Here is a 26,945-nt window from a genome sequence, read left to right as displayed (position 1 = left end):
CCTTCTCCCTCCCCCAGGGGTAAGTCTGTGCAGGGTTTCCCTGTGCACTGAGATGACCCTGGTTCCCCATGGAGACAGCTGGAGCTATAGGACACAGCTTTGTCCTGGGAGTACCCAGATTTTTTTAAAAAAAAATCTAGATCAGGGCAAAAATCTTTGAGGGGGATGGTGTCGGTACAAAATCTTCTAGGAGATTCCTGGGAAGGTTGGTTCCTTTGACAGATGCCAAGTTTGGAGACATCCAGGAGGCCAGTGGACAGGGTGGAGGTCGAAGTGAGGTCAGGGAAGCAGTGGGTGCCCATAGGGCCTGACCAAGGGCAGGTCAGGACAGGCGATCCTACACGTGCTTTCCTGGCAACCCGAAAAACATTCGAGAAATTGGCGGGTGGGACCAGCGCAAGAAGCCCCAGGGCGAGGGCCAGTGAGGGACTCTGAGCTTTAGCCGCCGGACTCCCCCAAAACCCGAGGTTACAGTGCATGAGCAAGAGGCAGAACTGACCTAGAGGAGGAATCTGTCCCCGAGGGTCTGGGGCTGGGGTGCGCCCTCTCGGGGAGCTCGGGTCTGGGGCTGGGGTGCGCCCTCTCGGGGAGCTCGGGTCTGGGGCTGGGGCGCGCCCTCTCCGGGAGCTCGGGTCTGGGGCCGCAGGTGCGCCCTCTCCGGGAGCTCGGGTCTGGGGCCGCAGGTGCGCCCTCTCGGGGAGCTCGGGTCTGGGGCCGCAGGTGCGCCCTCTCGGGGAGCTCGGGTCTGGGGCTGGGGTGCGCCCTCTCGGGGAGCTCGGGTCTGGGTCTGGGGTGCGCCCTCTCCGGGAGCTCGGGTCTGGGGTGCGCCCTCTCCGGGAGCTCGGGTCTGGGGTGCGCCCTCTCCGGGAGCTCGGGTGTGGGGCTGGGTGCGCCCTCTCCGGGAGCTCGGGTCTGCGCGGCCGGCGCCCCGCGAGCGGCGGCTGGGGCTGGTCCCTGGAGGGCGGGAGCCGGGCGCCGCCAGCAGGTGGGGCCTGGGGGCTGGACTCCGCCCCCCCGCCGCCGGCGCCCCCGCCCCGGTCCCGCCGCCCAGCACCGGCCCCTCTCCAAGCCGGAGCGCGATTGGTGGCGGCGCGCGTCGCTCGGCGGGCGGGCTGGGCTCGCGCGGCGCTGCCTCCCCTCCAGCAGAGCGGCCGCGGGACCGCGAGGCGACGGGCGACGGGCGGCGGGCGGCGGGCGGCGGCAGCGCCCGGACCCGGGCTGTGGCAAAGTTTCCCGGGCGCGTGCACGGGGGCTCGCAGCTGGTGGCCGCCCCTGACCGCTCGGAGACGGGCTCAGAGATTTTTAATTCGGGGGAAATCCGCCTCGTTTCCTTTGTCAGGCTCTCCTGTCTCCGGGCGGCCGAGGCGGCGGCTGCAAACTTGGGCGTCGCGGCTCGGCGCGGGCGGACGGGCTTCGGGGGCCTCGGGGCTCAGGTGCGCGGGCCCGGCTGCGGGGCGGGGGCGAGGCGGGGCGAGGCGGGGCGGGGCTCCATATGGAGGAGCGGGCCCAGGATGGTGTGCACCAGGAAGACCAAAACTTTGGTGTCCACTTGCGTGATCCTGAGCGGCATGACCAACATCATCTGCCTGCTCTACGTGGGCTGGGTCACCAACTACATCGCCAGCGTGTACGTGCGGGGGCAGGAGCCCGCGGCCGACAGGAAGCTGGAGGAAGACAAAGGGGAGACCCTGAGGATCATTGAGCGGCTGGACCACCTGGAGAACGTCATCAAGCAGCACATCCAAGGTACGCGGGCCCGGGGTGCCGGGCGCGTGGGGGGGTTCGCGCTCCCAGCGCCCCGGGGCTCGGAGGCGCGATGCTGGCGGCTGCGAGGACGCTGCGCCGAGCGCGGGACCCCCTCGGCCGTGCGCGCTTCTCCGGGCGCACGTGTGTGCTGCTCGCTGGCGGTGCGGGGCGCGCTGCACACGTGTCCGAACGTGCGTGTGACTCCGGGCTGGTCTCCCGCGGGCTCTCGGGATCCCACGCAGGTCCGACTTCAGTGTGTGTCCGTGTGAGTGACTGTGTACAAGAGAGCGCGCGCGGGCTCTCCAGCCCCTTGGCCGGCTGTCGGGGCAGATGAGATGCCCGCGGCCCAGCCAGTGGCGTTGAGAACCCGCGGGCTGCGGGACGAGCGGGAGCGGGAGCGGGAGCGGGAGCGAGGACCGCACAGCCCCAGCCCGCCGTGCGCGGTCTGCAGGGGCACCGCGGGGGACTCCGGCTGGGGTGCTGCTCGTGCCCACCCCACAGCCTCCGGCTCCCAGACCCTCTCCGGGGCAGGTGCGGACGGAGGGGAAAGCCCGGAGCCTGGAGCTCCGTGCATTGCGGCGGCGCGTCGCTCGGCTCGGCGCCCGCAGAACCCGCCGCGGGCGGCGTGGTGCAGGCCCTTCCCCTGGGCAGCGCCACCTCTGGGCCCAGGGAGTGGCCGGGGAGCAGATTGACCCGCCTGGGTGGGTCTGGAGGCTGAGGCCGCCCTGGGAGGTTTTGCTCCAGGCCAGGGCTGGGGCACAGGGAAGGGGGGCACCGGGCAGGCGCCCCTCGCGGGGGCCTGGTCTAGAGGGCGTGGGAGGCGGGGAAGGGAGAGCCCCGGGCACGCGCCCACGGCACGCCCCTCAGGTTCACACTTACCTTTCTTCACATCTCGCTCCCCCTGCCCTCTACCTGGCCTGAGCGCTGCTTCAGGGCGGGGCCAGCCGAGCCTTGCTCACCTGTGCATTTGGCAGGCCCGCCGGCTTGGTTCCAGCACCCTCAGGAGCACTCTCTTAGGTTCACACTCGGGTGTCTAGATCCAGCTCTTGCACCTGCTGCTCCTGCCAGGGGGGGGACGGCTGCTCTGTCCACATTTGGTGTGCGTCCTCACTGTGTCCAGAACAGTTCCTTCCCAAGGGAGGTTCAGGTGAGTGCAGGAGAGGCCGCAGGTTCGCTGTGCTTCCTGACTGATGACTTCAAGACAAGTTCATGGCTCTGACGCTTCCCCGGAAAAGGAGACTGTTGACAGCTTTCCCTTCACACCTGCCTCTGCCTCAGTCTGGCAGTGGGCTTGGCAGCCCAATTTATCTTGCTGATGGTGCCTGTTGCTGCTCTTTTTTACTTGTCCTTTGCATCCCCTGGGTCTAGACTGGCAATTCATCAGCAATAGAAGTACAGTGTTCGCCCCAGGGTGATTCACAATGTTCCCAGGGAGACACAAGGCTGTTCCCTGCTTTGACATTTCCAGTTTGCCATGGATTGTGAGAGATTTTTATTTACAGATTCTGTGCGTGTATGTATATGTTCCTGAAAAATGACTCTCTTGTGCTCCCCAGTCAGGTCAGGGAGGTGAGCAAGGTCCTGCTTTGGAAAGCAGTGAGGAGACACTCTTAACCCGTGCGCTCATCACAGAGTGGGCTCCTGTCTTGCTGAATGTGGAAATGTGGACCGTGTCACAGGGTGTATAAGGCTCTGCATGGAAGTGAGTGCAATGTTGATGTGGAAAGGAGCCTTTGTGATTTTCCTCCCAGGAAACCTTAGAACTATGCATGGTTTGGAACTTTCAGTTTTCTACCTGGAAACACTGAGAAGGTTGGAAAAAGAAGAGGGAGCGGGAGCCTTGAAACGTGTTAGTACAGTTCTCTCGAATGTGTGTGATGACTGTGTTATGACTCCTGTTGATATTCAGAAATGACCAGATTGTCAGGACAGAAAGCCACAGTCCCTAGGGGGTTGGGGAAGGGTTGGTGACATGGGCAAGACTGGACACGAGGCAGGTAGAGGGCAGAGGTTACATGGTTGGTTGTGCCATGATGGGTAGCGATGACTAGTGAAAGCTCCCCCAGGGGTGCTGGAGCCATCCCTGAGCTGAGGTTTGGGGAATTTAAAATGAAATTTAGGGATTTGCCTTATTTAGGTAAGGGGCCTACGAAGTTTGGGACTGGCTAAGTGCAGCTCTCTGAAGGCAGAGGATGGGAAAGGACAGGATCAGACGCTTGTACTTGGTCATGTGGACCCTTTTCGTGTATTCCACGGTCAGGTTTCCTGTAGTCAGTAGAGACTATTGAGCAACCCAGTTTACTCTGCTGAGCTGAGGGGGAATAAAGGATAATAATAATAATAATAGCTAAAAATTACACAGCACCTATTATGTGCCAGGCACTCTTCTAAGTGCTTTACGTGTATTAGCTAATCCCCACACCCCTATGAGGTAGATAATATTAACTCCATTTTACAGATGGAGAGGTTATATGACTTGTATAGGGTCATACCACTGGTGTGTGGTAGTGCAGGGATTTAAAGCCAGCTAATGTGGCTTCAGAGTCTGTTCTTAACCCTGTATATACTCTACAATTTCCTAAGGGGGGTCAGTGGATCAAGGGGGGACGGTGCTCCCCTGGATGGGGGGATTTGATATCAGAGTGAGAGACCTTGGAGGGTGGCCCAGGGGTGATGGCATCATAGCCTTCTGACTTGGAGACTTCCTACATAAACTCAGGAAGCTATGGGTTCTGTTTTGTTTCATGCTGAGCGGCAAAGGTTACATTCACTTAAAAAGGGTTTGTGAAACAGCCAGGACAGTTCCTGGCATTCACAGAGAGTAGGTATTGGATGGCTGCGTGGACGAATGAATGAGTACACAGTGCGGAGGCCCAGTGCTCCGCTTAGTCATTAATGAAACATTTCCATTCGCAAATGCATGTTTTGCTTTGGAACCTTGCTCAGGCTCCTCTTTGCTTTGGAAGGATAGTTGTCCCGGAAGCTGCAAATGTCACAAAATGTTCTGCAGGATGTTCCATAGGACTTGCAATTAGAAGAGGCTTTGGAGCGTCACCCTAGAGGTCTGTTCTAGTCATGACTGAAAAGTTTATTTTCCTCTTGAGGGTTGCAGTGATATTTCATTTTAATTTGTTTTCTGATTGAATGATTTAATTAGATAGTGTTTGGGAATCTCTTGGGAATATAAATCGCAGCTTTGAGAATTTTGTTTTTAGCCAAATAGATGGTAAACGAGAGGGTGGATAACTCCAGATTTAAAAAAATAGCATCCTGATGGGTTGGAAACAGAAAATAACTATTAAAGCAGGTTTGGTCTTAGGAGGAGAAAGATGGGTTTGTTGAGGTGTTGAGGTGGAGCAAGTAGAGGTGTGCTGAAGCAGGCCTAGGTGTTGGCGAGCTTAGGAAATGGAAATGTTGACACACTTCTTATTTTGGAAGTCCAATTGAAAAAAAACAGCGTTCCCCTTTTCTTGATTATGTATCTTTTTGAGTCTGTAAAAGAATATGCCAATATGAAAGAAAATATTTAAAAATATATAAAAGCACCTCTAATTTATTCTACCCTCATACAACTATTTTGCATTTTGAGCATTCCCTTCTAGCTCTGTCCATCTGTCTCCATATTTAAAAGCAAAGGTGTGGTTGTGGTTTACATGTAATTTTTTATTCTGCTTTTTTCAGTTGGCTTTTTGTTAGAAGCATTTTCTCATGCTTGCTACGTGGTGTATTGATTCAGCCCTTATGTGCTGGAGACTTAAATGTGCCAGGGATCACACCAGGGAGGTAACTCTGGGTACAGAAGTGAGTCAAGACACTCCTGGTCTCTGTCATAGTAGACTTGTTTTTAAAGGACAATAGAATTTCTCGTATTAAGCAGAGTCAGGGTTTGTTAGTCAGTTAATGGAAAAATTGGTTAAAGAGGAGAATAAAACAAGATATTACATACATGCATTAAATGTTTTATTTTAATATTATTCAAAATGTACAGTCATTTACCAGCCTTTTGATGTAAGGCCAAAGCTTTGTCTTTGGCCCGAGTGTGCTTTCTGATCATCTTTCTTGCATAAACCATGCCTATAATGTGCTGTTTACAAAGTCTGAATTTTTATTTTGTTTTCTTTAAAATTCATTGAGAACTTAAAGATGCTTATGAGGCAATTTCAGTGTAGTAGCTTAAAATTTTATGGCTTTTGTCTGGTCTTTTGCAGTCATTTTGCTCACGTGTAATTTGACTGCTATTTAAGCGACTAGCTTTATAAAGTCTTTCCAAAGCATTTAAATTAATTTTCTTAGAAATAGCAACTCTCGTCTTTTTAGTAGTCATATTCTATTGCTTCATATAATATCTAACTAAATTATGTTGTTACAATGACAAGGACCAAGAGTATAAACACATTTGGAACAAACCCATTGGGCTGTTGATAAGCATACAACTCAGGTGCTAGCGGGAGATTTGAGTGGAGGTGGGAGAAAAAGTCTGAGGCAGAGGGAAAAAGGCACCTGAGTTTGTTTCACAGGGAGAATGAAAGTAGGATTACTCCAGAGAGGTGATTCAGTGCATGATTTTTAAAGAGAACTTTTACTGTATTTTTAATGACTGCATAATATTCCATCATCAATAATATCACCATTGATTTAACTACTTTCCTAGTTTTGAACATTTGATTTTCTGTTATAAATAATGCAGAAATAATCATCATCACCTCACTGTTTTCTTCATTTGAATGTCTTTTAAGGATGTATTTCCAGAAGTGGGATTACTATGGACTCAAAGAATATGAACATTTTTGTGAAAGATTATTTTTCAAAAGGAAAGCCTTTTTACACAGGCGCCAGCAATGTATTATTGTATGGATTTCATGGAGTCTGTCCAGCATTGGGTGTTATCATTCAACATATTCTGGGCAAATATAACCACTGTCAAATGTTCTATTCTTTTGATTTCTACTCCTTTGGTTACTATAGAATATAATATTCTCCCCCTTTACCTACGCTTGATTTCGCCTTGCATTGATGTCCTTTTGTCAGTTTTCCTCTTGGGCTATCAGTGTTTCTGATTTGTGTATTAGATAGTTATATTCTATTTACATATATCATAAATAATGCATGTATTCTATATTATATATGTAATTTTTGCTTTATAGAGATCCCTTAGGCAGTAGTTTTCAATCTCTGTCCTCAGGAGCCCCAGGCTTCTAGAAGGTTTGGTCTAGGCCCTAAGAAGTGAAAGGGGCAAGTGAGGTCTCCTGGACCTCTCCTGCATCTACTATCTCCCCTTCTAGGAACCAGTGCAGCTCCTCTGTCATCTGTCTTATATTTATTAGTGTTCTATAAAATATTTCATTTTTAAAAGGCTCAGTTTTTTTAAAAAAAATGTTGCAAATCACTGTTTTGGGAGAAAAGGAAAGATCAGACTTACATTTTTGTGAGGGATGATAGTAGCATAGAGAATTCAAGAAAGTAAACAAATCTAAAAGGAAATTGAATTCCTGGGTGGTGTTCTTATAACATCTCTTTACCCTCATGAATACTGTGATTAATAATGTATTATAATTATATGACTAATTTCTAAATCCATTATCTTACTTCATTGAGTCAAGATCATCCCAACAATGGGAGAAATGGATTATTAACTGCTTTTGTTTCCTAAAAGTTTATTAGGCATATTATGTGCATATTAATGTACATCAGGTCCATAACAGCAGGTTGCTCATGGTAATTATAGACCATGTATGGTTCTTAAAAATCAGAAAATGCTCTAGGCCTGGGGGTTGGGAGATATGTTTGCTCCTTAAAGCTTTTAGGTGTCGCCTAGGATTGCCTGGTACCCTCCTCATCTGACCTCTGACTTGGCAGAGTTGTGAAGCAGAGGATATGATGCTTGCTGAATGCTTGCAGCTTATTCGAAGACATGGTGTCATTTAAACAGTAAGGCTATTTGTCCTTCAGAATGAACTGTGACTTGTGAAATTATATTAGTAACAGTGATTGATATTTTGAGAGAGTTCAATAGCAGGATATAGAAGTTGAGCCCAGTTACCTTTATTAATAGCTCAGGACCACATCTTTATGGACTAGAAATACCTTGCCAAAGAATACAACTTTTTCCCATGGCCAAAGAATTTTCATTTTTATCCAGAAGTGTGTAGGCTGTAAAATAAATGAGTTCCACATTCTTTCCCACTCACTTGACATAAATTGTTATTTGCCCTTGATAAGTAGGTTGGTGTAGAATCTCAAGGAGAATTCAGAATGAAATGTCGGAGAGCCACAGTCTGGTTTTCTGCTTTGTGAGAGCCTCAAAGGTCAGAGTTAGCCAGTTGGGTTAGGCTGGTCTGTGTTTGTCCAGAGGTATTAATGGGATTCAGAGCCACATCGAAGGTTACTGGAGTATCTTCATTACCATCCTGTAGGATTTCTGACTTCACTTAACTTGAAAAGCTGAATGGGCCGTTGCCTTGATCTGAGGCTTGAAGGTCTCTTTAGGATTGTTGCCCTTTTCTGTTGCTGGGGTTCTATTTAAGAGTCTGGGACAGACAGGCTACCCTGGGGAGAAGCGTAGAGGAGGGCGGTCCATCTGTAGGTGATGTTGCACAGAAGTTCCCTTGGGGAAACACCAAGCTGAATATGAGTGAAGGCAGCCAGAAGTCAGCCAGGTGGGATTTTTGGAGAAAGGGGATTAGGCACGAAGCTGGAGAGGTGGAAGTTCATAAATGTTGGATGGGCACTGTGGCAGGGAGCAAGGGGCAGAATGCGTTAAGTCTGCTGGTGGACGATCCAGATTCAGTGATTGTGGGCTCTGCTTTTTTGCTGGCCTTGAATGTCTCTCTAAGACTGGGGGTTCCTGCCTTGAATTTGTCAGAGATTTGATTATTTCCTGGCACCTACAGTAGTCATCTAACCCAATCTCACTTTGCCTTTGGGGTCAGAGTCAGCTCCATTCCACAGTGCAGTGCTTGAGCACTGGAGTTCTTGATATTTTCCCTTACAAACACACACACACACACACATACACACACACACACACACACCCCCCTTCACATGCAGGGCACAGGCCCCAGGGCAGGACCAGGATGCACCTCCCAACACATTGTATTTATTTTCACTCCACTTCTTTTTCTCTCCCTTCAGAAAGCATATTAGTATGCAAGAGAGTGTGATAACCTTGAAATCCCTTCAATTTATTAAACTTAATCATTCATAAGCTTTGGTACTTAAATGATTGTTAATAACAAATTACCCAACAACTGTTCCAACATACAGTATGTAGTGGCAGTGATTGGGAGCAGCTCCTGTTCTGGACTCTTCTGTGTGGGTCTGTGTACTCTGTGGGCCCAGCTGAGTGCAGCCCACCATAACGGTAAGCGCGAGGATTCCTCGTTATATGAACACTGGTGCTTTGATATTTTTTCTGGCTACGTGATTATGGATTAAAACATGGTAGAACAGACCATCCCAGTGGCTATGCAGCTCTGATGTGTGTAGTTCTCTCACTGTCCAACATTCAGTTTTAGTTACGTGACTCAGGTTTGCTGAAAGCCGTGAGTGTCCAGCCCGATGACAGTGACAGGCTTCCTGTATGATGCCATGGCTAAAATGGCATGAGAACCAGCCAACTTCACTGGCCTGTGTTCTGTTACCGTTGCTCTTTAAGATCTCACAAAAGCACGGTGTTTGGAAAGATCCAGGGAAGTGGCATCTGCAGCCATCTCCTCCGGACAGGTGAGAACAATGAAAGGTGATGCCTGGAGAAAGGCTTGGGGCCAAGTCTCTGACATGAATGGGTTCATTTCACCAGTGTCCAGAGTTTAAGTCTCAAGGCGAAGCACCCTATTTAAGATTGTTGGGTGCTGCATCTTAACAAGCTCTGGTGCCTTGTTTGGCTTCACAAGTCCGATGTGCCCGTCTTAGTACTCTAGGAACTTAAAGTTAAAGGCCATTGAGATCCCAGAGGAGCAGGAAGGTAATTCAGGGACCCGGGCAGGACAGCATCGAAACTTGGGTTAATAAGTGTCATGCTAGTGGCATCTGGGGATCTAAGGGAACAGTACCGAAATTGCTTGAGCCTATGAATATGAGAGTAAGGAAGCTAGGAGAGATTTGGAGCTACAGAAGTGACAAATGAGAATTCTAACCAGACTCTTGATTTATTTCAAGAGCAACAGGCGTATAAAGAATTGAAGATTGATTGTATCGGGGGAATGGAGGAAGAGCTACTCCTGAGGGTCAGGGACAGGGCTAGGTACTGGCCATGCATATTGCTTTTTATCTTCACGACATGGTGGGGGAGAGTTTTCGAGGTGAGAACATTAAGACGCAGAGACGTAGAGAGTTTGCCCAAGGTCACAGAGCTGATAGGTGGTAGAGCCAAGAAGGGAAGCTGTCTCCAACATCTATACTCTTTACAGAATAGAACATATAAACATGACACTGTCACAGAGAGAGGACCAGAAGGTCATTTTATCAAAATCGTGCTAGAGTGTAGGCTCAGGGGCCTCAGATGGGGTGGGAGACTGGTGGGAGAGGGTCTGGGCCGACGCTTGGTCTGTCCTTGTGTAAGTGAGGAACCTTGAGGTTGGGAGCCAGAGGGAGGAGGCCTTGCTTTGGAAGGGAGAGTGAGGTGTAGCCATGAGGGCTTGGGGAGCCTTTTCTCCTGGATCATTGTGGGTCCGCTTGGTTGTTATGAGACCCCCAGGATCTTGGCCTTGTAGGAAGGAAGAGTGGAGCATACCAACTGCAGTCTGAAGCTCATTGTGATTCCACTCGCGACTTTTGAGCTCCTACTGGGTGCCAGCCACTGTGCTGAGTGCTGTCCTGTGCACAGGCATAAGTGATGCGTCTTCTAGGGTGACCAGCTTGCCCATTTTGCCAGGATTTTCAGTGTTTTAAAACTAAAAGTCCTGGGTCTGAGGAGGCCCCTCAGCCCTGGACAGAGCTGGATGGCTGGATGGCTGGTCACCCTTGTCCCTCAGTGAGTTCTCCTAGCATCAGGGCAAAATCACCCTGCTGGTTGCACCACACCTGTGTCTTCTGCTCTCTGTTCTTGCTTGTTGACTTTGTCCAAGAGCTATAAAGAGGACAGGGAGGGACCCAGCAGCCCCTGTCCTACCCCCTCCCCAGCGCAGCCCACACTGGCTGCCTCCTCTCTCCTTTGTTATTCGTTCTGCCTTGGCACTCTCTGAGTTTTAGCTGTCTGAGCCTCTCCGGATTTGGAAAAGAAAAGAACAATTGCTGTAAATGGAAGCTCTAATAAAGTGGTTTGGGCACAAAATATCAGCAGCTGTTTATTTGCCCCAAACAGTAGGAGTCCGTATTAATAACCTTGTGAGTTATATGCTGGGAAGTTAAAAGTAAGCAAAAATCTTAGTCGAGACCCGTAAGTGTGACTTTATTCCTTTATTGAACTAATCTCTCTTCCTGTGTATGCTGGTGACAGTTTCTATTATCCACGTGGAAGATTCCTTTTGATCTTCTGTTACAGATTATTTAGCTGCGCCTTGGTTAGGGTTCCAGAGCAGAGGGGTTGTCTGGTTTCTCTTTATTGCTCTTCTGATGCCTGGTGTTTATGTGGTTCCTGCCTCAAAGGATCTTGGGGAGTGGGACAGGCTTTGTCTAATTAATCATCCTAATATTTCCCGGGCGGGAGAGAAGGGGCCACAGAGGATGGAAGGGGGTGGGAGAGGCTTTAGACCGACCTCTCTGTTCAGGGCCCTGAAGGGAGTCTTCTAACATTTTGGTTTCTTCTGCTTCTAAATCTCAGTTTAATAATAAACTGATCCTCCGATTTGTTTTATTTTCTAAAAAGGTGTATAGAGGAAAATATAACATGCAGGCATTATGATGTAGACCTTCCAAGTCTATAATTGAGCCAGGCTTAAAAAAAAATTATTCAGATCTGGGGAGTTATGTTAGAAGGGGAAAGTGAATTGAAGAGACCTTTATTAGTGTTTCAAAAATTGGAAAAAAACAACCAGCGAGGAAGCATAGAAATAAGCCAGAACTTGCCTGGGAGTTGAGAAGGAAAAGAAAATTAATATTTGTTGAGCACCTATTATGTGCTAACTGCTTTACACGTTACACCATTTTAACGTGGTTAAGCAACCCTGTGGGATGGCGTTGTTTTCCCCAACCCCCCTTTTACAGATGAGGAAATTGAGGGTCAGTGCCTGTGGCTTACTGTCCAAGGTTATGCAGTGAGTAGGAGACAGAACTTTGTTACCTCTATCAAGCCCCTTAGTAAGGGGCTAGGGAACCCTCCTATTTTTCTGCTCTATTGATGCTGATCAAGGGAAAACAGGCTCATCCCTTTGTCTTGGCAGAGAATTTTCCGATGCGACTGGAAGAGGATTCATGAGCATAGCAAGGCCCTGAGATGGGTTACAAAGTGACTGCTTCATGTCTCCCTTCGGGAGGCGCAGGAGAACCCCCTGCCAGGAGCCTATCAGGCCCGAGCACTCGGGAAGGCTGAGAGAGGCTTGGGACCTGACTCTGCAGCCAGCAGTGTTGTTTTTCCCAGGAGAGGACTTAGTGTGAACAAGGCCATCTTGCCACTCATTCAGTTCACAACTTTGTTGGGGGGGGGGGCGGTCCTCCAGGCTCAGGGCAGGGGCAAGGCAGGGGCAGGGACCACAGAGGGGGCTGATGCACACGGAGACAACAGACATGTCCAGATCTGCAGGAGCTCCCACTTGAGTGAGGTGGGCTATCAGGTGCTGTGTATAAAACAGTGGGCCCCAAGCCGTGTGGGTAGATGTAGGAGGTAGATCCCAAGGTTCGCAGTGTTCTGGGGGCCTGCAGGGCTCATGGGATGGTCAGGAAAAGCTGCAGACCTGCTTCCCAGTTCCCCTTCTCTGCTTTGGCTGAGTGTTTGATAGTGCCTCGGGTATACTCCTCCCTTCTGCTGGTCACATGCTCCCATCCTTCCCTTCCTTCCTTCCACCAGCATTTATTGAGCACCTACTAAGTGCTGGGAATATGTCAGTGGAACAAACACAAAAATAGGAAGGGGTTACAATTCAGTGAGGTGTTGAGTGGCTCCACTATACGCAAAGGCTTGAAGAAAGTTAGGTGTGAAGTCTGTCTAGGGGAAGAGAGTTCCGGGTGCAGGGAACAGCCAGTGTGAAGACCCTGAGGCAGGAGTGTGCCCTGTGCCTTGTGTGTTTGAGGCACGGTGGCGTGGCTAGCCTGGCCGGAGCAGAGGGACTGTGGGGAAAGGGCAGGGGTGGGGCAGACGGGCGGGCCGGGGAGCAGGTTGTGCGGGCCTTGGAGGCCGCTGTGTGCGGAATGCTCTGGGAGGCGGGGGCCGCGGGGAGGGGAGCCCAGCTTTTAGAGGCTTCCACCCAGGCTGCTCTGCGGCCGCTTCCTGAGTCCCTCTTGTGGTCCTGACACTGTGCCGGGTGTGGTGGGAGATGACTAAATACATAGGACAGTGGGGACAGTGGCCCTTTCCTTTAAAAAGCTCATAACCAGGCTGGGAAGGCAACACAAGAAACAGTGGCGGGCCGTTTGTGAGCGGACGCGGCGGGGGAGACTGAATTCTGGAGGCGCGTGTTGCCCGGACAGGCTTCAGGGAGGAGCTGGGTCGGCCGCACATCCCTGAGGACGAGGAGGGCTTACGGGCGCCAGTCGGGAAGGTCAGCAGCGCAAGTTAGGTATGAAGCGGGACCCCCAGGTACCTTGAGGCGGAAGCCTGAGTTTTCTCATTTAGTGTGAGGCAGACAGTGACAGGTCAGCACTGCATTTATGCTTCGGGTGGCCTTGGGCAAGTCTCTTCACCTCCCAGTGCCTCAGTTTCCCTAACTGTAGGAATGAGGACAGCTGCTCCTGAAACACTGCAGGATTCTGGCTGATTAAAGGAGGGGACGTGCGGGAGAGCACCCCACCCTGCCTGCCGCCTGGAAGGCGTGGGGGGCACGTTCTCCTCTTCAGTCTCGCTTCTCTCCCCCTGCCCTGCACTCCCACCGTCTTTCCCCCTGCGCGCTTGCATGGAGGTGTGGTCAGGCCGCGACCCCCAGCACGTCAGATCCGAAGCCCATGTCGGTGCAATGAGACACCACGTGTGAGGCCTTCCCCAGGACACCCAGCCTGGGACAGTCATCGGTGAGGTTCGAGGGGGCCCCCCTGAAGCTGCGACGGCCTGCGGCCTCTCGGTCGGCCCTGACTCGTCTGAAATCCAAAGCCTGCCCCACTGGGGACCTGCCCCTGTTTGTAGAGAAATGTTTGTTTCCCAAGACCACTTGGCATTGCAGCGGGCAGTGGAAATGTGAGGAATGTGGTGTTGGCTGAAAGCGAGGCTGGGGGAGAGTTATGCGAGGTGTCCGGCTACCTGGCCAGAGAGCCTCATTTCTGAGGGAGGCTCCCCTTGAGGAGAGACCCGTGTTTTCCTCGTCTCGACCTCCCAAGAGAATTGGAGGCGCCTCCGCCTGTCTTCCTGCTAGGGTGAATTTGATTGAACTCAAAGCAATGTGACTTATGATTTCAATTGCAGGCAGGAAGGTGTGATTTAAGACAATTGTCAGGAAGATTCAATTCAATCTTCTTTTCCTTCCCCCTCTACAAAATGTGCATTTTGTTGCGTGATATAATTTTAGTATACATTCTTTACAACTCAGAGATAGATGGGGTTTCACATTGGGAAGGTATACTCTACTTTTATTATTATTATTATTATTATTTTTTAGTACTTATCTATTTAAAGTCCCTTTGAAAAAGATTCCTTTCTAGTGACAGCAGAAAACTAGGATGGATTTTGTTTTTTCACTAGAGAGAATTGTAGTAAATTATTATGAAACTTCCCGGGCAATAAACGGTTTCTCAATTAGCAGGGTTTCTTGATTAATAAGTTATTTTGGTCACTTATTAGTAGGGAGGTAAGTGCCTTAACATAACAATAGAAAATAATTATTTTATTTACCTAAAACTGTACAATTGTGAATTTTGAATATTTTCAACAACAGCCAGTTGTTTTTAGCAAAACAGGCATAAGTATTTTTGACTTTGTAATTACTTTAGAAGTACAGAAAGTATGCATTGATTTTTGTAAACAGAACATAAATGTCTTATTTCACCCTGGCCCATATTAGAAACTTAGAGTGTTGTGTTGTGTAGCTCAGTGCAACCCTTCCCTTGTTCCTTATAGGTTAGCAAAGAAGGGTGAGCTTTCTCAGCTGCGAAGGTTCCAGCCTGAAGGGCCCTCACTTAGAACCAGAGCATGCTGGAACCAGAAGGGAAAGTCGGCATCCTCACCCTCGAACTGATTGCCGCGGGATCCAAAGCTCAGCACACCTTGGCGATGGCCCTGGGTGCCCTCCCATGGGCCCTGGACACTCTGGGATGGGCATCCAGGGGTCCTGAATCAAGTCTAGAAAGTTTCCTTCTACATCCGTTACTTCCCTCAGCTTCAGAATAAACCTCTGCAATGGGGAGGTAAAAATCCTTAGTTGTATATTCTCAGAAGAAGGCAGATGCTTAAGGGGCAGGGGATGGGCAGATTTTCAGATGGGCAGAATTCCTTAGATGGGGTCCCAGGGGATGAGGCTAGAGGGGCCCTCAGGCCCCTCTCCCTGGTCTGTCTGGGTTCCTGGGGCCTGCACCCTACTGGCTAGGATCATCTTCGGGATTGGGGATCATCTTCAAGATTGGGGACGTAGCGCTGTTGAGCGGCGCCTGACTTCAGATCCAAGCAGTGCGTGGGAGCTCCTGATGATGCCATCTCTGTGTTGGGAGCAGTTTTCTCCCCGGGTTTTCAAATCCCAGCGGTGATGCAGATGGAGGAAGAGCAGAGATTTTACATCAAGGAGAGGAGAAGAGAGGAAATTGACGTTTCCCAGGCACCGACTGGATGTTTGGCGCTGTTTAATCCACCGCACACCGCTTAATCCTTAAAAGAAGTCTGAGAGATCCTTAGCCCCATTTTGCGGATAAGAAAGTCGTACTGGAGCTATCTGCTTTTCCCATCACACTGTGGGTTCCTCGAGGGTAGAGACAAGGTCCTATTTTTTCCATTTTCCACTTTCACACAGAGGCAGGCATGTAGCTGGGACTAAGTAGGAGTTTGTTGAGTGACTGACTGAATAAATAAGCAGTCCGTCCTAAAACCACTTAGGAAGAGGATTCCTGTCCAGGCCTCTGGCTGCAAAGCTGTCTGGAAGGCCGTCCAGGGGCTGAAGAGCTGCCTCTCATCCCTCCAGGCTTGGGGGTGGCTTGCGGGAGGTGATCTCACACTGTGCCCTCTTCTGGGTCAGGGTCAGGAACAGGAAAACACATGCCCCTGGGGTCTCTTTCATGACACCTCATAGCTTATACCGTTGTTTCAAGGCTTAATCGCAGGGAAGCTGCCGCTCGGTGTGTGTGAGTATGTGAGTGTAAAATGTGTTTCCTGCACTGAGATCCCCCCAGGAGTCAGCTCGTAAGAGGAGCATGAAGCCTTCAGGGGACCCTCGATGTCTTTATTTTAATAAAGCTGTCACTTGTGGTCACTTTCAAAGGAAAGCAATCTTATGTGTACAGAGGGGGAAAATAAATCTGCACCAAAAGCAGAGAGTAATGCCCGAAAGGATGCAGCTGAACAGGGAGGCTCTGCTTCAAATGGAGGGCAGAGCTGAGGTCATTTAAGTGGATGCCCCGGAGGTCAGTAGAAGGAGAGGGCAGGTCCGATTGCTAAGAGAGCCTCAAGAATCCCTCAGGGCTCCTGGGGCCACGGGAAAGCTGTCCTTTGGCTTCCCGGCTGAAGAGGCAACTGCTTGGCTTGTCCCTGCTGCGGCCCGTGGGACCCTCAGAACTGATCCCACCAGCCCCAGGTGTCCTTGGGGCGGCGGAGTGAGTTGGGACCCGCTCTCACGCTCAGGAGGGAGGTGCGGGAACTGCCTGCGGAGAGGGCAGCTGGAGTCTGGCGAGGGCTTTCCTTCCTGCCCTGTCGAAATCCCTTGGGCACCGCAGGCAGGAGATGGGCATGTTCCTTGGGCACCACAGGCAGGGGATGGGCACAGGAAGAAGTTTCTTCTGTGACCGCCCATCGGGACAGAACAGCCCGTTAGCGGGAGCGACAGATGACAATTTTTCTTTTTCTATTATTCCCTAATATTTTCTATTTGGAAAGAGTCATTTAAGCAGTAGGGTGGAAGAGAGCATAGTAGACATAGGGGAAAATTGAAAATGTCATTTAAAAACGACTATCGAGTCTTTTTTACCTCAACAGACAGATGGCTGCCTCACCTTTTGCCCATGGGCAGGAGCACTAGCCCGATGGGTCTGCAAGGAGAGCAGTGATTTTATTTTTCTTTTCATTTCGAACAGATTGTGTAGCCCTTGGGGGGTGGGGGACCAGAGGAATGAAACTGGGCTGGGAAACTAATTATGCCTCCCTGCATGGCTGAGCTAGTTAATACCAAACTGTCACCGAGGCTGATTCTTCCCTGGGGCAGAAAAGCTTCCCCAACTCCTCATCTCTCTCTCTTTGCCTAAGGAGAGGAGGCCTTTGGTTTTTGCCATTTTGAGAGAACAGGAGCAAATTTCAGGAAGCTTCTGGGAGCTCTGAAATGGTGCTCTGGGTTCTGGTTCCAAAACTGGCCTCTGATACGCAGCAGCCCTGCCTCCTCCAGCTCAGACGAGCTGCTGACTTTTGGGGTCAGGTACACTTGGCTCGAATTCTGGTGCTGCCACTCACTGGTGTGAGGTCTCCAGAGGCTGCCCAGAATATCTAGGACCGGAAGCAGATTGCCTGTCCGCCCTGTCCCTTCCCCCTGCCCAGCAGTGTGGGCTCAACACTGTGTCACCGAGAGTAGTAAGCCTGCCTCACTTTGCTCATCCTTAAACTGAGGCCCAGCCAGGTGCATGGCATGGTCAGCATGGTGTCACCTATGGAGGCCACGCATACAGTGGACAATTGGAAATTCAATAATGCTTTTAAATGGATTTTTAACTTACTAATCAAACCAATACACATCTTTGAAAAATGGTTATGCAACTATGAGTAAGACATATTTATTCAGTCTATAGATAAAGTTGTTATGCTTCGTAATGATTCTCACTGCAGTACTCTCTGTTCCCCTCTCTCCTGATCTGGAGATCTGTGGCCCACAGTCCATGCAGTCCTTGGGGCCAGGCATCGCAAATAGCAGTGGATCTAATAAAATCTGTGGGTCTTTTTAAGGACGGAAAAAGAGTTTTAAATATTGGTGGAAGCATTTAAAAATATAGCCTTAGTTACAACAAGATCGTGAATATTCAGCTTGGGCACAATCTCAAGCAATTAGGCAGATGCATATTGCCAGGGAGGATGTTGCCCTGAAGGCTGAGGGCATAGGGCCTCTATCATTACAAAACCAGATTTCCCTGGTGACTTCGGAGTCTGATTTTAGAGAAACTTGGGAATGAAGTCTCAGATACAGTCCCGTTTCCTTCGCCCACCTCTGCCAGGTCATACTCACCTTGCCTACCTCCATATACCTGGACGTTAGCCGAGAACTTACTTACCAAGTCCCCTGAGAGAGAAGACTCCCTAGATTCCTGTGCTGAGGTGGGAGCTGATTCGGAGTGGAAGCAAAGCAGCCTGCTTCCAGCCTGGGAGGATGGCTGTTACGCGGCCCAGCTTAGTCTGGGCTGTTTTTTGCTTACAGCCCAGTTCTCTCCATGTTGGATTTCCACTAGAGTTAATTGTCTTTGGAGAAGCACCAAACACAAATTGAGATGACTGGTGGGAAGACCCAGCGCAGAACTGTCCCCTTTCAAAGCAGACTTTGTATCAGCCAGGAGTGCCTTCTCACTTTTCAGGACCAGAGTTTTAACAATTACAGGGTGAGGCAAAAGTAGGTTTTCAGGTGTGAGTACACAAAACACAGAGTTTCTTCTCATTATTTATGAATTATTGTATCATTTTCCAAACAAACAACTGTAAACCTACTTTTGCCCCACCCTGTATATATCCCCAGGTTTTCTGGGACAACTCAGTTTCAAGTATTCCGATCTGTTGTCTCCAGAAACCATTTAAACAAATTGTAAATTCTAGTATTTCCAAAGTTTACTGCTCATATTGATTCCTGTACCTGGAAGCAGTGCAAGCCCCTTGCCAGACCACATGCCCCTTATTTTTAATTTAGACAATATGGTCACAATGAAGTAAGCAGAGCACTGGTAAATGGAGCCAGCTGTTCCCGAATTAATTTTTTTTTAGTGCAAATCACATGGAGTTAGGAGCTGTATTTCAGGAATGGCAGTGTAAGGAACTCTGTGGATCCTCTCCCCAATTTTAAAAAAACCCCACCAAAACAGCCCAGCTGGCGTGGCTCAGTGATTGAGCATCGGCCTATGATCCAGCAGATAGAGGTTCGATTCCCGGTTGGGGCACATGCCTGGGGTTGTGGGCTTGGTCCCCAGTGGGGGGCGTGCAGGAGGCAGCTGATCATTGACTCTCTCATCACTGAGGTTTCTTTCTCTCCCTCTCTCCCTTCCTCTCTCTGAAATCAATAAAGACATATTTTTTAAAAAACAACAAAGACAAAACAAAAAAACTTGGTGAATATTATTTTTAAAACCCAACCATTTAAAGTCTCTGGAAATTGTTATAAGAGCATACATGACCTGGAGAAACATTTATTCAAGAAAACCTAAATCTCAATAAAAACAGCAACAATCTGTGGCTTTTGAGCCATGACCTGCTCCTTCCCTGAACCCCAGCTCAGAGAGACAGAAGCTGTACTCTGGGAAGACAGAGACAGGAAGACAGATCAATAGAGAATATGAAATCTGAAGAAAAGAGGTAAACTGATTTGAAAAGGAATTACATAAAACAGTACACACCATATTGTATTGCTGTGTCTATAATGGGGAGGAGGAACTAGCACTATATTTTATCAGAATTAAGTTAATGGACTTGGATGATGTGTTACAATGTATATAGTAAACTTTAGACTAGACTCTAAGAACGTAACTCAAGAAATGTAGTAAAAAATCCTTAAAGAAATTAAAGTGTTGTACAATATTCACTTAATGCTCAAGAAAGCAGTAAAGAGGAAAAGTGGAAGAACAACAAAAAAAATAGATGAGACATATAGAAAACAAAAAGTAAAATTGCAAATGTAAATCCAGTGACATCAATAATATTATTAATGTGAATGGAAACTGTCCAATCAAATGTAGATAGGTTGGATGTAAATACAAGATGCAGCTATATAATGTCTATAGGAGACATCCTGTTAATTCAAAGTACAAATTGTTTGAAAGGGAAAGGATGGGAAAAGATGCAACCATAAGAAAGATGCAGTTCATATCAGAAATCGGCTATGTTCATATCAGAAATTATAGATTTTAAATAAAAAAACATGCTACTAGAGAAAAAGAGGGGCATTTTATAATAATAAAAGGGTCACTCCGTCAGCAATATATAGCAGTTATAAACACATATGCACCTAACAGCAGAATCCCAAAATACATGAAACAAAAGAGGAAAGAACTGAAAGGAGAAATAGACAATTCAACAGCAATAGTGGTTAGACTTCAGTACCTCCTCTGAATAATGAAGAGGACAATTAGGCCGAAGAACAGCAAGGATGCAGAGGACTTGAACAAAGCTGTGAACCAAGGAGAACTAACAGATATCTATAAAACAACCCTCTCAGCAAAAGCAGAACACCCATTTTTCTCAGGAACGCATGAAGCATTCTCTACAGGAGACCATATGCTTGGTCATAAAACAAGCCTCAGTAAATTTATAAGGACTGAACTCCTACAGAGTATATTTTCTGACCCCATGGAATGAAATAAAGAATAAATAAGAGGAGACTATCTGGAGAATTCACAAATGATGTGGAAATTAATCACTCCTAAATAATCAATGGATTACAGAAGAAATCAAAAGAGAAGTTAGCAGTTGTACCCCTACCTCACTCCATACATAAAAACTAACTCAAAAGGGATCATAGACCTAAATGTAAGAGCTAAAACTAGAACATTTTTATAAGAAAAGTCAGACATTTTTATGACCTTGGGTTAAGCAAAAGGTCCTTAGGTATGATACCAAAAGCACAAGTGACAAAAGAAAAAAAAAATTGATAAATTGAACATAATCAAAATGAAAAGGTTTTGTGCATCAAAGGATACTATCAAGTGGGCAAAATCATAACCCATAGAATTGGAGAAAATGTTTGAAAATCATATCTGTTAAGTGATTAATTTCAAAATATGTAAAAAACTTATAACTCAATTAAAATGTAATAACCCAGTTAAGAAATGGGCAAAGTGTCTGAAAGGACATTTCCCCAAAGAAGATACACAAATCTTCAGTAAGCACATGAAAAGATGCTCAGCATCATTAACAGGAAATGCAAATCAAAACGCTAAGATGCGACTTCACACCCACTAGGATGGCTTTAATAGAACACACAGACAGTAGTGAGTGTCAGTGAGGATGCGGAGACATTGGAATCCTCATACATTGCTGGTGGGAAGTAAAATGGGAAATACAATCACTTTGGAAACCATTTGGTAATTCTTCAAAATTTTAAATTTAGAGTTACTATGTGACCCCAGAATTTCACTCCTAGGGATATACCCAAGGTAATTGAAAACACATGTTCACACAAAAACTTATATCTAAATGTTTATAGCAGTATTATTTATAATAGGCAAAAAGTAGAAACAAACATCAACTGATGAACTGGTAAAATATGGTATATCTATGCAATGAAATATTCAGGCAGAAAAGGGAATGAAGTACTGATACATGCTACAGCATGGATAAACTTTGAAAACATTATGCTAAGTGTAAGAAGACAGATACAAAAGACTATTGTATCATTGAATATATATGAATAGGCAAATTTATAGAGGCAGAAAGTAGATTAGTGTTTGCCTAGGCCTGAGGGTGGGAGTCAGGGTGGAAAATGGGGAGTGACTGCTAATGGGTACTGTTTCTTGTAGGAATGACAAATATGATCTAAAATTAGATCATGGTCATGGGTACACACAGTTTTGTGAATATCGTAAAAACAATTGAATTGCACCCTTTAAGTGAGCCAATGGAATGGTATGCGGATTATATATTAATAAAACGGTTGAAAATTACATAGGGTTATTAAATGTTAAGATCTGATGTAGGCTAGTGTTTTTCCAGTGTTGGTGGCTGGAGGAGAGCCTTTCTCGGTGTAAGATTTATTTCTGGAGTGAGGTTCATCTGGAGAGGAACTGCAGATATCAGTGAACCGTGGCCATTTGGACCTGGCAGTCCTTTAAGAACTGTGCTTTCTTCTCTCTTATGTACAGATACACACACACGGAGTCTGGTGCAGAGTGAAAACCACTTTCAGTTACAAAAAGGAGTATTTACTATGTCTTCTAGCAAAACAGAGAGGAGCTGAGAAGCAGTAGGAAAGCATCCTTTATTTAAAATTCTACCACTCCCTGTAGTACAAATGTGAGGACCAGTTCTTTGAAATCCCACAAGCAGCACAGAGAAATCATGTTCCAGTGAGCATGGGGCTCCTCTTCAAAATCTTATCCATGGAACTTGAGAGTGCATTTGAGAAAGCCTGGACATTTTTAGATGGTAAAAATCACTTATAGTATCTTCTGGAGATTGAAGAGAAAAATCAGGTATGGTCCAGTTACATAAATATCTCACTGGTATTTTGAGATATTTCATGTGGAGAAAAGGGAACAAAATCCCTTGCACACTTTAGAACCCTTTTGTTAGCATCACTGTGTTTCCAGATAGAAAGGCCAAACTTCATGGTGCCTTTCAGAAATTTGGAAATATTGAATGTAAAAAATAGATACACTTTTGATTAAATGAAAAAAGTGGGTTTCTTGGGGGAAAAAAGAAATTTGGAAAATGGAGGGATTTGGTAGGGACTATTCATGTCATAGATATTTTAGCTTATGGGCGTACAAAGCCGGAAGCATCCCTTGAGACCCTCTAGTCCAGGGACCTCGAATTCAAATGCCAGGTAGGTAACATAAATGGCTGATAAGGGCTTGTTATAAAATAATGGGGAGCAGTTGGGGCTACAGAGAAACAGGCACTGTATGTCCTGCCTAGAGGTGGCTTCTGTGGACATTTTTAAAAGAGAACTTGGGTGACCCCAGCGCTGGTCTGACTTTTGACATTTTATTTGCAAGAAGGGTGACCAGAGGCCTTGAGAAGGAAATGACTTCATAGAGTACTGTGTCTTCTTTTTATACTCTGGAGCTACATTAAAAGATTTCCAAGATGGGTCTCAGACTTCCTTGGAAATGAGCCCCTATCCTGCCTTGGCATTTCAGAGAGCTGGGACTCCCACATGCACTTTGGGGAGTGGTAGAATTTTTTCATGAAGAATGTTCCCACTGTCTCTCACTTTTCTGCTTTCCTAAGAAGGAACTGTGGTATATATTCTTTTTCTGAATTTAATGTTGTTTTGAGCTTGTGCCCAACTCAGGATGTGCGTCGTGTGCCTGTAAGGTGAGGAAGCATGGCTACTCCAGGGAACCATGGTAGGAAATTGGGGGAGGGACCCCCTTATTTGGCTGAAGGTACCTTTTGGCCCTGGAAAGTGGAAGACAGTAGTAGGAAAGATTAATGGCTCAAGATTATCTAGAAAACTCAGTCCATTTCCTTGTAGGAACAGCACGTCGATATGTTTTTGTCTGGTGGACAATGTGTGGGAAACATCTTTGATTTTTTTCTCTCTCGTTACTGTACATGTAATTTCTTGGCGTTTTACTTCCGGGCATTGATTAAAGCTTTCCTGTCTCTTTCAAGTCATTAAATCCAGTAAAATGTCTGCTGGAGATGAATTGATGGTATTTCTAAGGACTTGCTTAGAGAAATAGGAGTCTCTTTAACTGGTTGAAAAGTTTGTTCTGACCTGTGCTGAATAGACTCGAGGAGCTAATGTTTATTGAATGTTTATTATGCGCCACGTACCATGCCAAGTGGTATACACAAATGATCTCACTTTATCTTCACAGCAACAGTCTTAGGTACTTTTATTATGCCCATTTTCTGATATTAAAATTGAGGCACACAAGCATTAAATAATGTATCCAGGGTCACATACTTAGCACGTGATGGGAAAGGGATTGACTTCATGTGGTCCGACAATAGAGTCTGAACCCTTGACAGTTATGAACTGTGTTTCATCAAAATAAGAACCTTCAAGTCCTTACAGCATGTAATCGCATGTAATCGGTGGACGTTGGCTTTCAGGATTATAGGTGTGTTCTCAGGGACTCAAACCTTGTAACTGGTGCATTTTGGTTCTTTTGGAGAGCACTGGGGCCCATCTGTATGCTGGGCTTAATGTGTTTCTGTCCGACACTAAAGAGAATGTACTTTTATCACTGTCTTTGCTTCCTTTGACCCCCCACATTTACCCAGAAAGGAGCATTTCCATGAAGTTATTTTAAAATGACAGAAGTATGCACTGGGGGACTGCTTTCCTTGTAGACAGAATGACTGGCTGAAAATGTGAGGAAGAGAAAATTTAGGCTGTCAAGGCCTCCTTCGCCACTCGCCTATAAAGTAGAAAGAGTGAATAATTTTCAGTTTCAAATGAATAACCCGAGAGACACAGATGAGAAGGAACTCAATGAGGCGCATGCAATTCAGTCATCCACAGGCCAGGCACCATGCTAGATGCTTTCCATGCGTGATCCCAGTCAGTCCTCGTAGACATCCCTGTTTGACCAGTGAGGAAATGGAGGTTTCAGGAGCAAGCTGGAGGTCGATGTCCCACCAGCATGGACTGGGTGCACCGGTGCAGCGTAACAGCAAGGGTCCTTCTGATAGGTTGATACCTATTTTATTTAGAGTAAAGAATGTTAACTGCAATACAAACTTCCAAACCTCGGTGGCTTTGACTAGTAAAACTGTATTCCTTACCTACCCAATGACCGGTGTAGAAGTTTATGGAGAGCCAGGAGCTCCTTCCATCCAAGGACACTGGCTCAGACCTTGAAGCCTTCTGCTGGGGCCTCTGCATGCAGCTGACAGGCCCAGGAAGAGAGAGAACAGGGAGAACCTTCCAGGGAGGTTTTCATGGGCCGGGACTCCAAGTGGAGCACATAATTTCCACCGTGTTTTCCTGGCAGGAGCTCGGTCCTGTGGCTCCCCCTAACTGCAAGGGAAGCTGGAAAATGTAGTCTAGCTGGTTGCCCAGGAGGAAAGGAAATGGGTTTTGGTGGACACACAGCAGCCTCTGTGGCGGGAGCAGGCCCTGCAGGTTGCTGTGCATTGAGTTTTGCCCTAGGGTAAGCCACGGAGCCAGCCCGTGTAGCCTCAGACCTGGGTTCTTTGCAGCCTTCCTCCTTCCCCTCTAATGGCTGAATCAGATTCTGCGGCCCTGCGCGCAGTGGGTGCCGCATGTGGCCATGTGGTCTTTGCCTTCCTGGGTCACATCAGTTCTCTGAAATGTGGATGTCCTCCCTGTGCCCTGCCCTGGATGTTGGGGCTGTGGATCTGAGGGTAGGTTGTTGGGAATTTTGGGGGAGCAGCTAAAACTCAGGATCAGGCTTTTGAAGCTTCTAGCTTATGTGGTGCTCAGTGGCTATGCTGGGAACGATGGGCGATGGACAAATTGTGTCACTCTGCCCAGCCGGGCTCGGGCTGTCATTAGCATTCAGCAAGGCTGTGAGTTTTGTACAAATCAGCTGTTCAAGGCTGGAAAAAAACCCACCCTGCTGAATGCCTGTCTTGGTTGAAGCTCCTATGAGAGTGAAGCTAATGGTTTCCCAGGCTTGTTGGACAACAAAAGGGGAGCCGTGTCACAGAGTTTTCCTTAGGGGCGTAGTTCGGAGTCGTTTTCAGCAATGTGGCTAACGGTTGAGATGCTCTCGGAACGTGGGTATTCCCCATCTTTGGCAAAGGGCATGGCTTGCTCTTTTTTAGAGCTCCAGACCTTGCTTATTCTGAGGAGCAAGGAGGATCTATTGGTTTCATGTGTGCTTCCCCCTGGAAAAAATGCTGGGTTTACCGCTTCGCCCCTCACTTTTGCACTGGTCCGTGGCAGGAGTCTCAGTTGCAGAGGGACTCTCTTCCCTCAAGCCTCTCTCTCTACTCTTATGGGGACTCTCAGGAGAGGGGCTCACAGATAAACGTCAAGGTTCAGATACTTCATCCCTTTATTCAGGCATCACTTCAGAGTCTCCTCTCGGCTGGGAAGGTGATTCCACACATACAGCATTCCCCAAATAAAGGCTCGGTGTACCGTGCCAGTGCCGGCGGTCACTGTGGTCACCGGTGTAACTGATCCCACGGGGCAGAGCGGGCCTTGTAGGTAAGGAGTTCTAATGGGCACTGCTTGTTGGGTGGTAATTAAGCGGGCACTGGGAATTCCTCTAGTTCCGGGTATCTGGGAGCTTTAGAGACTAATAACATCTGTGCTCATCAAAAGGGAGAGTGGCAAAGTACAAATCACAAGTCAGTCTCAATAAATCCTGGAGCTGGGGTTTGAGATCAAGAGTGCAATCTGTTTACCCGAGTGCACAGGGTGTTAGCAGTATTTTCTTTGAATAGAGAAAACGGAATTAGATTTCTCCAGAGCCCAGAGCTGACCCAGGCGAATCTCTCCTTGCTTCCTGGCATCCATCAGATTTGGGGAGAGAAGATGGGTTGGTCAGGATGCTGAATGATGAAGGTAAAAGGATATTATTGCTAAGCCCAGTATCTGCCTGATCCAGCGAGAGAGTTCACAACCAGCAGGCAGAGGCAAGAATTGACTCACCTGGCAGGAATTAAAGCATTAAAGCATAAGTTCCCTCCCTCCCTCCGTCCCTCCCTCCCTCCCTCCCTCCGTCCCTCCCTCCCTCCCTCCCTCCCTCCCTCCCTCCCTCCCTCCCTCCGTCCCTCCCTCCGTCCCTCCCTCCGTCCCTCCCTCCCTGCATCCACTGATTTGGTCAGCAGACAGTGCCAGGTTCTATGCTGGCTGCCCAGGGGAATGCAGATTGTGGATGTGATACCTGCCCACAAGTTCACGGCCGGGACGGGGTGAAGACGTGGGCAGAGGTAACCCAGCCCCCACGAGCGTGTGACGGAAGGGCAGCAACGGGCGCACTCTTCCAGCTGGGCAGGTGTGTGGGAGGTTTGGGCGCTTTCATGGGGAGAGGGTATCTGAACTGATCGCTGGCAGATGGGTTGGACTTCCGCTACAGACGGTTGGGGAAATGGGCGAGGAGCCTCAAGGCATAGGGTCTATTTGCATAAAGTGTGGAAGAAAGAAAATACAGAT

At 47.9% G+C, this 26,945-nt stretch overlaps 1 protein-coding gene across 2 annotated transcripts in view; it reads left to right on the top strand.

Moving 5' to 3' along the window:
* The first annotated feature begins 1,178 nt into the window (after nt 1-1,178).
* GALNT18 (polypeptide N-acetylgalactosaminyltransferase 18) overlaps nt 1,179-26,945 on the top strand; it is a 275,266-nt gene continuing 249,499 nt past the window's right edge. The window contains exon 1 of one of the 2 annotated variants that reach the window (XM_081153870.1): nt 1,179-1,746. In XM_081153870.1, coding sequence (XP_081009996.1) covers nt 1,512-1,746 — 235 coding nt within the window. In that variant the 5' untranslated portion in view covers nt 1,179-1,511. The remainder of the gene's footprint in view (nt 1,747-26,945) is intronic. The other variant, XM_081153869.1, reaches the window with a different exon arrangement.

This window comes from Miniopterus schreibersii, assembly GCF_964146895.1.
Source record: "Miniopterus schreibersii genome assembly, chromosome: 12".
Lineage (NCBI taxonomy): Eukaryota > Metazoa > Chordata > Mammalia > Chiroptera > Miniopteridae > Miniopterus > Miniopterus schreibersii.
Note: the sequence above shows the minus strand (reverse complement) of the source record. Positions and strands in the feature narration are given on the sequence as shown.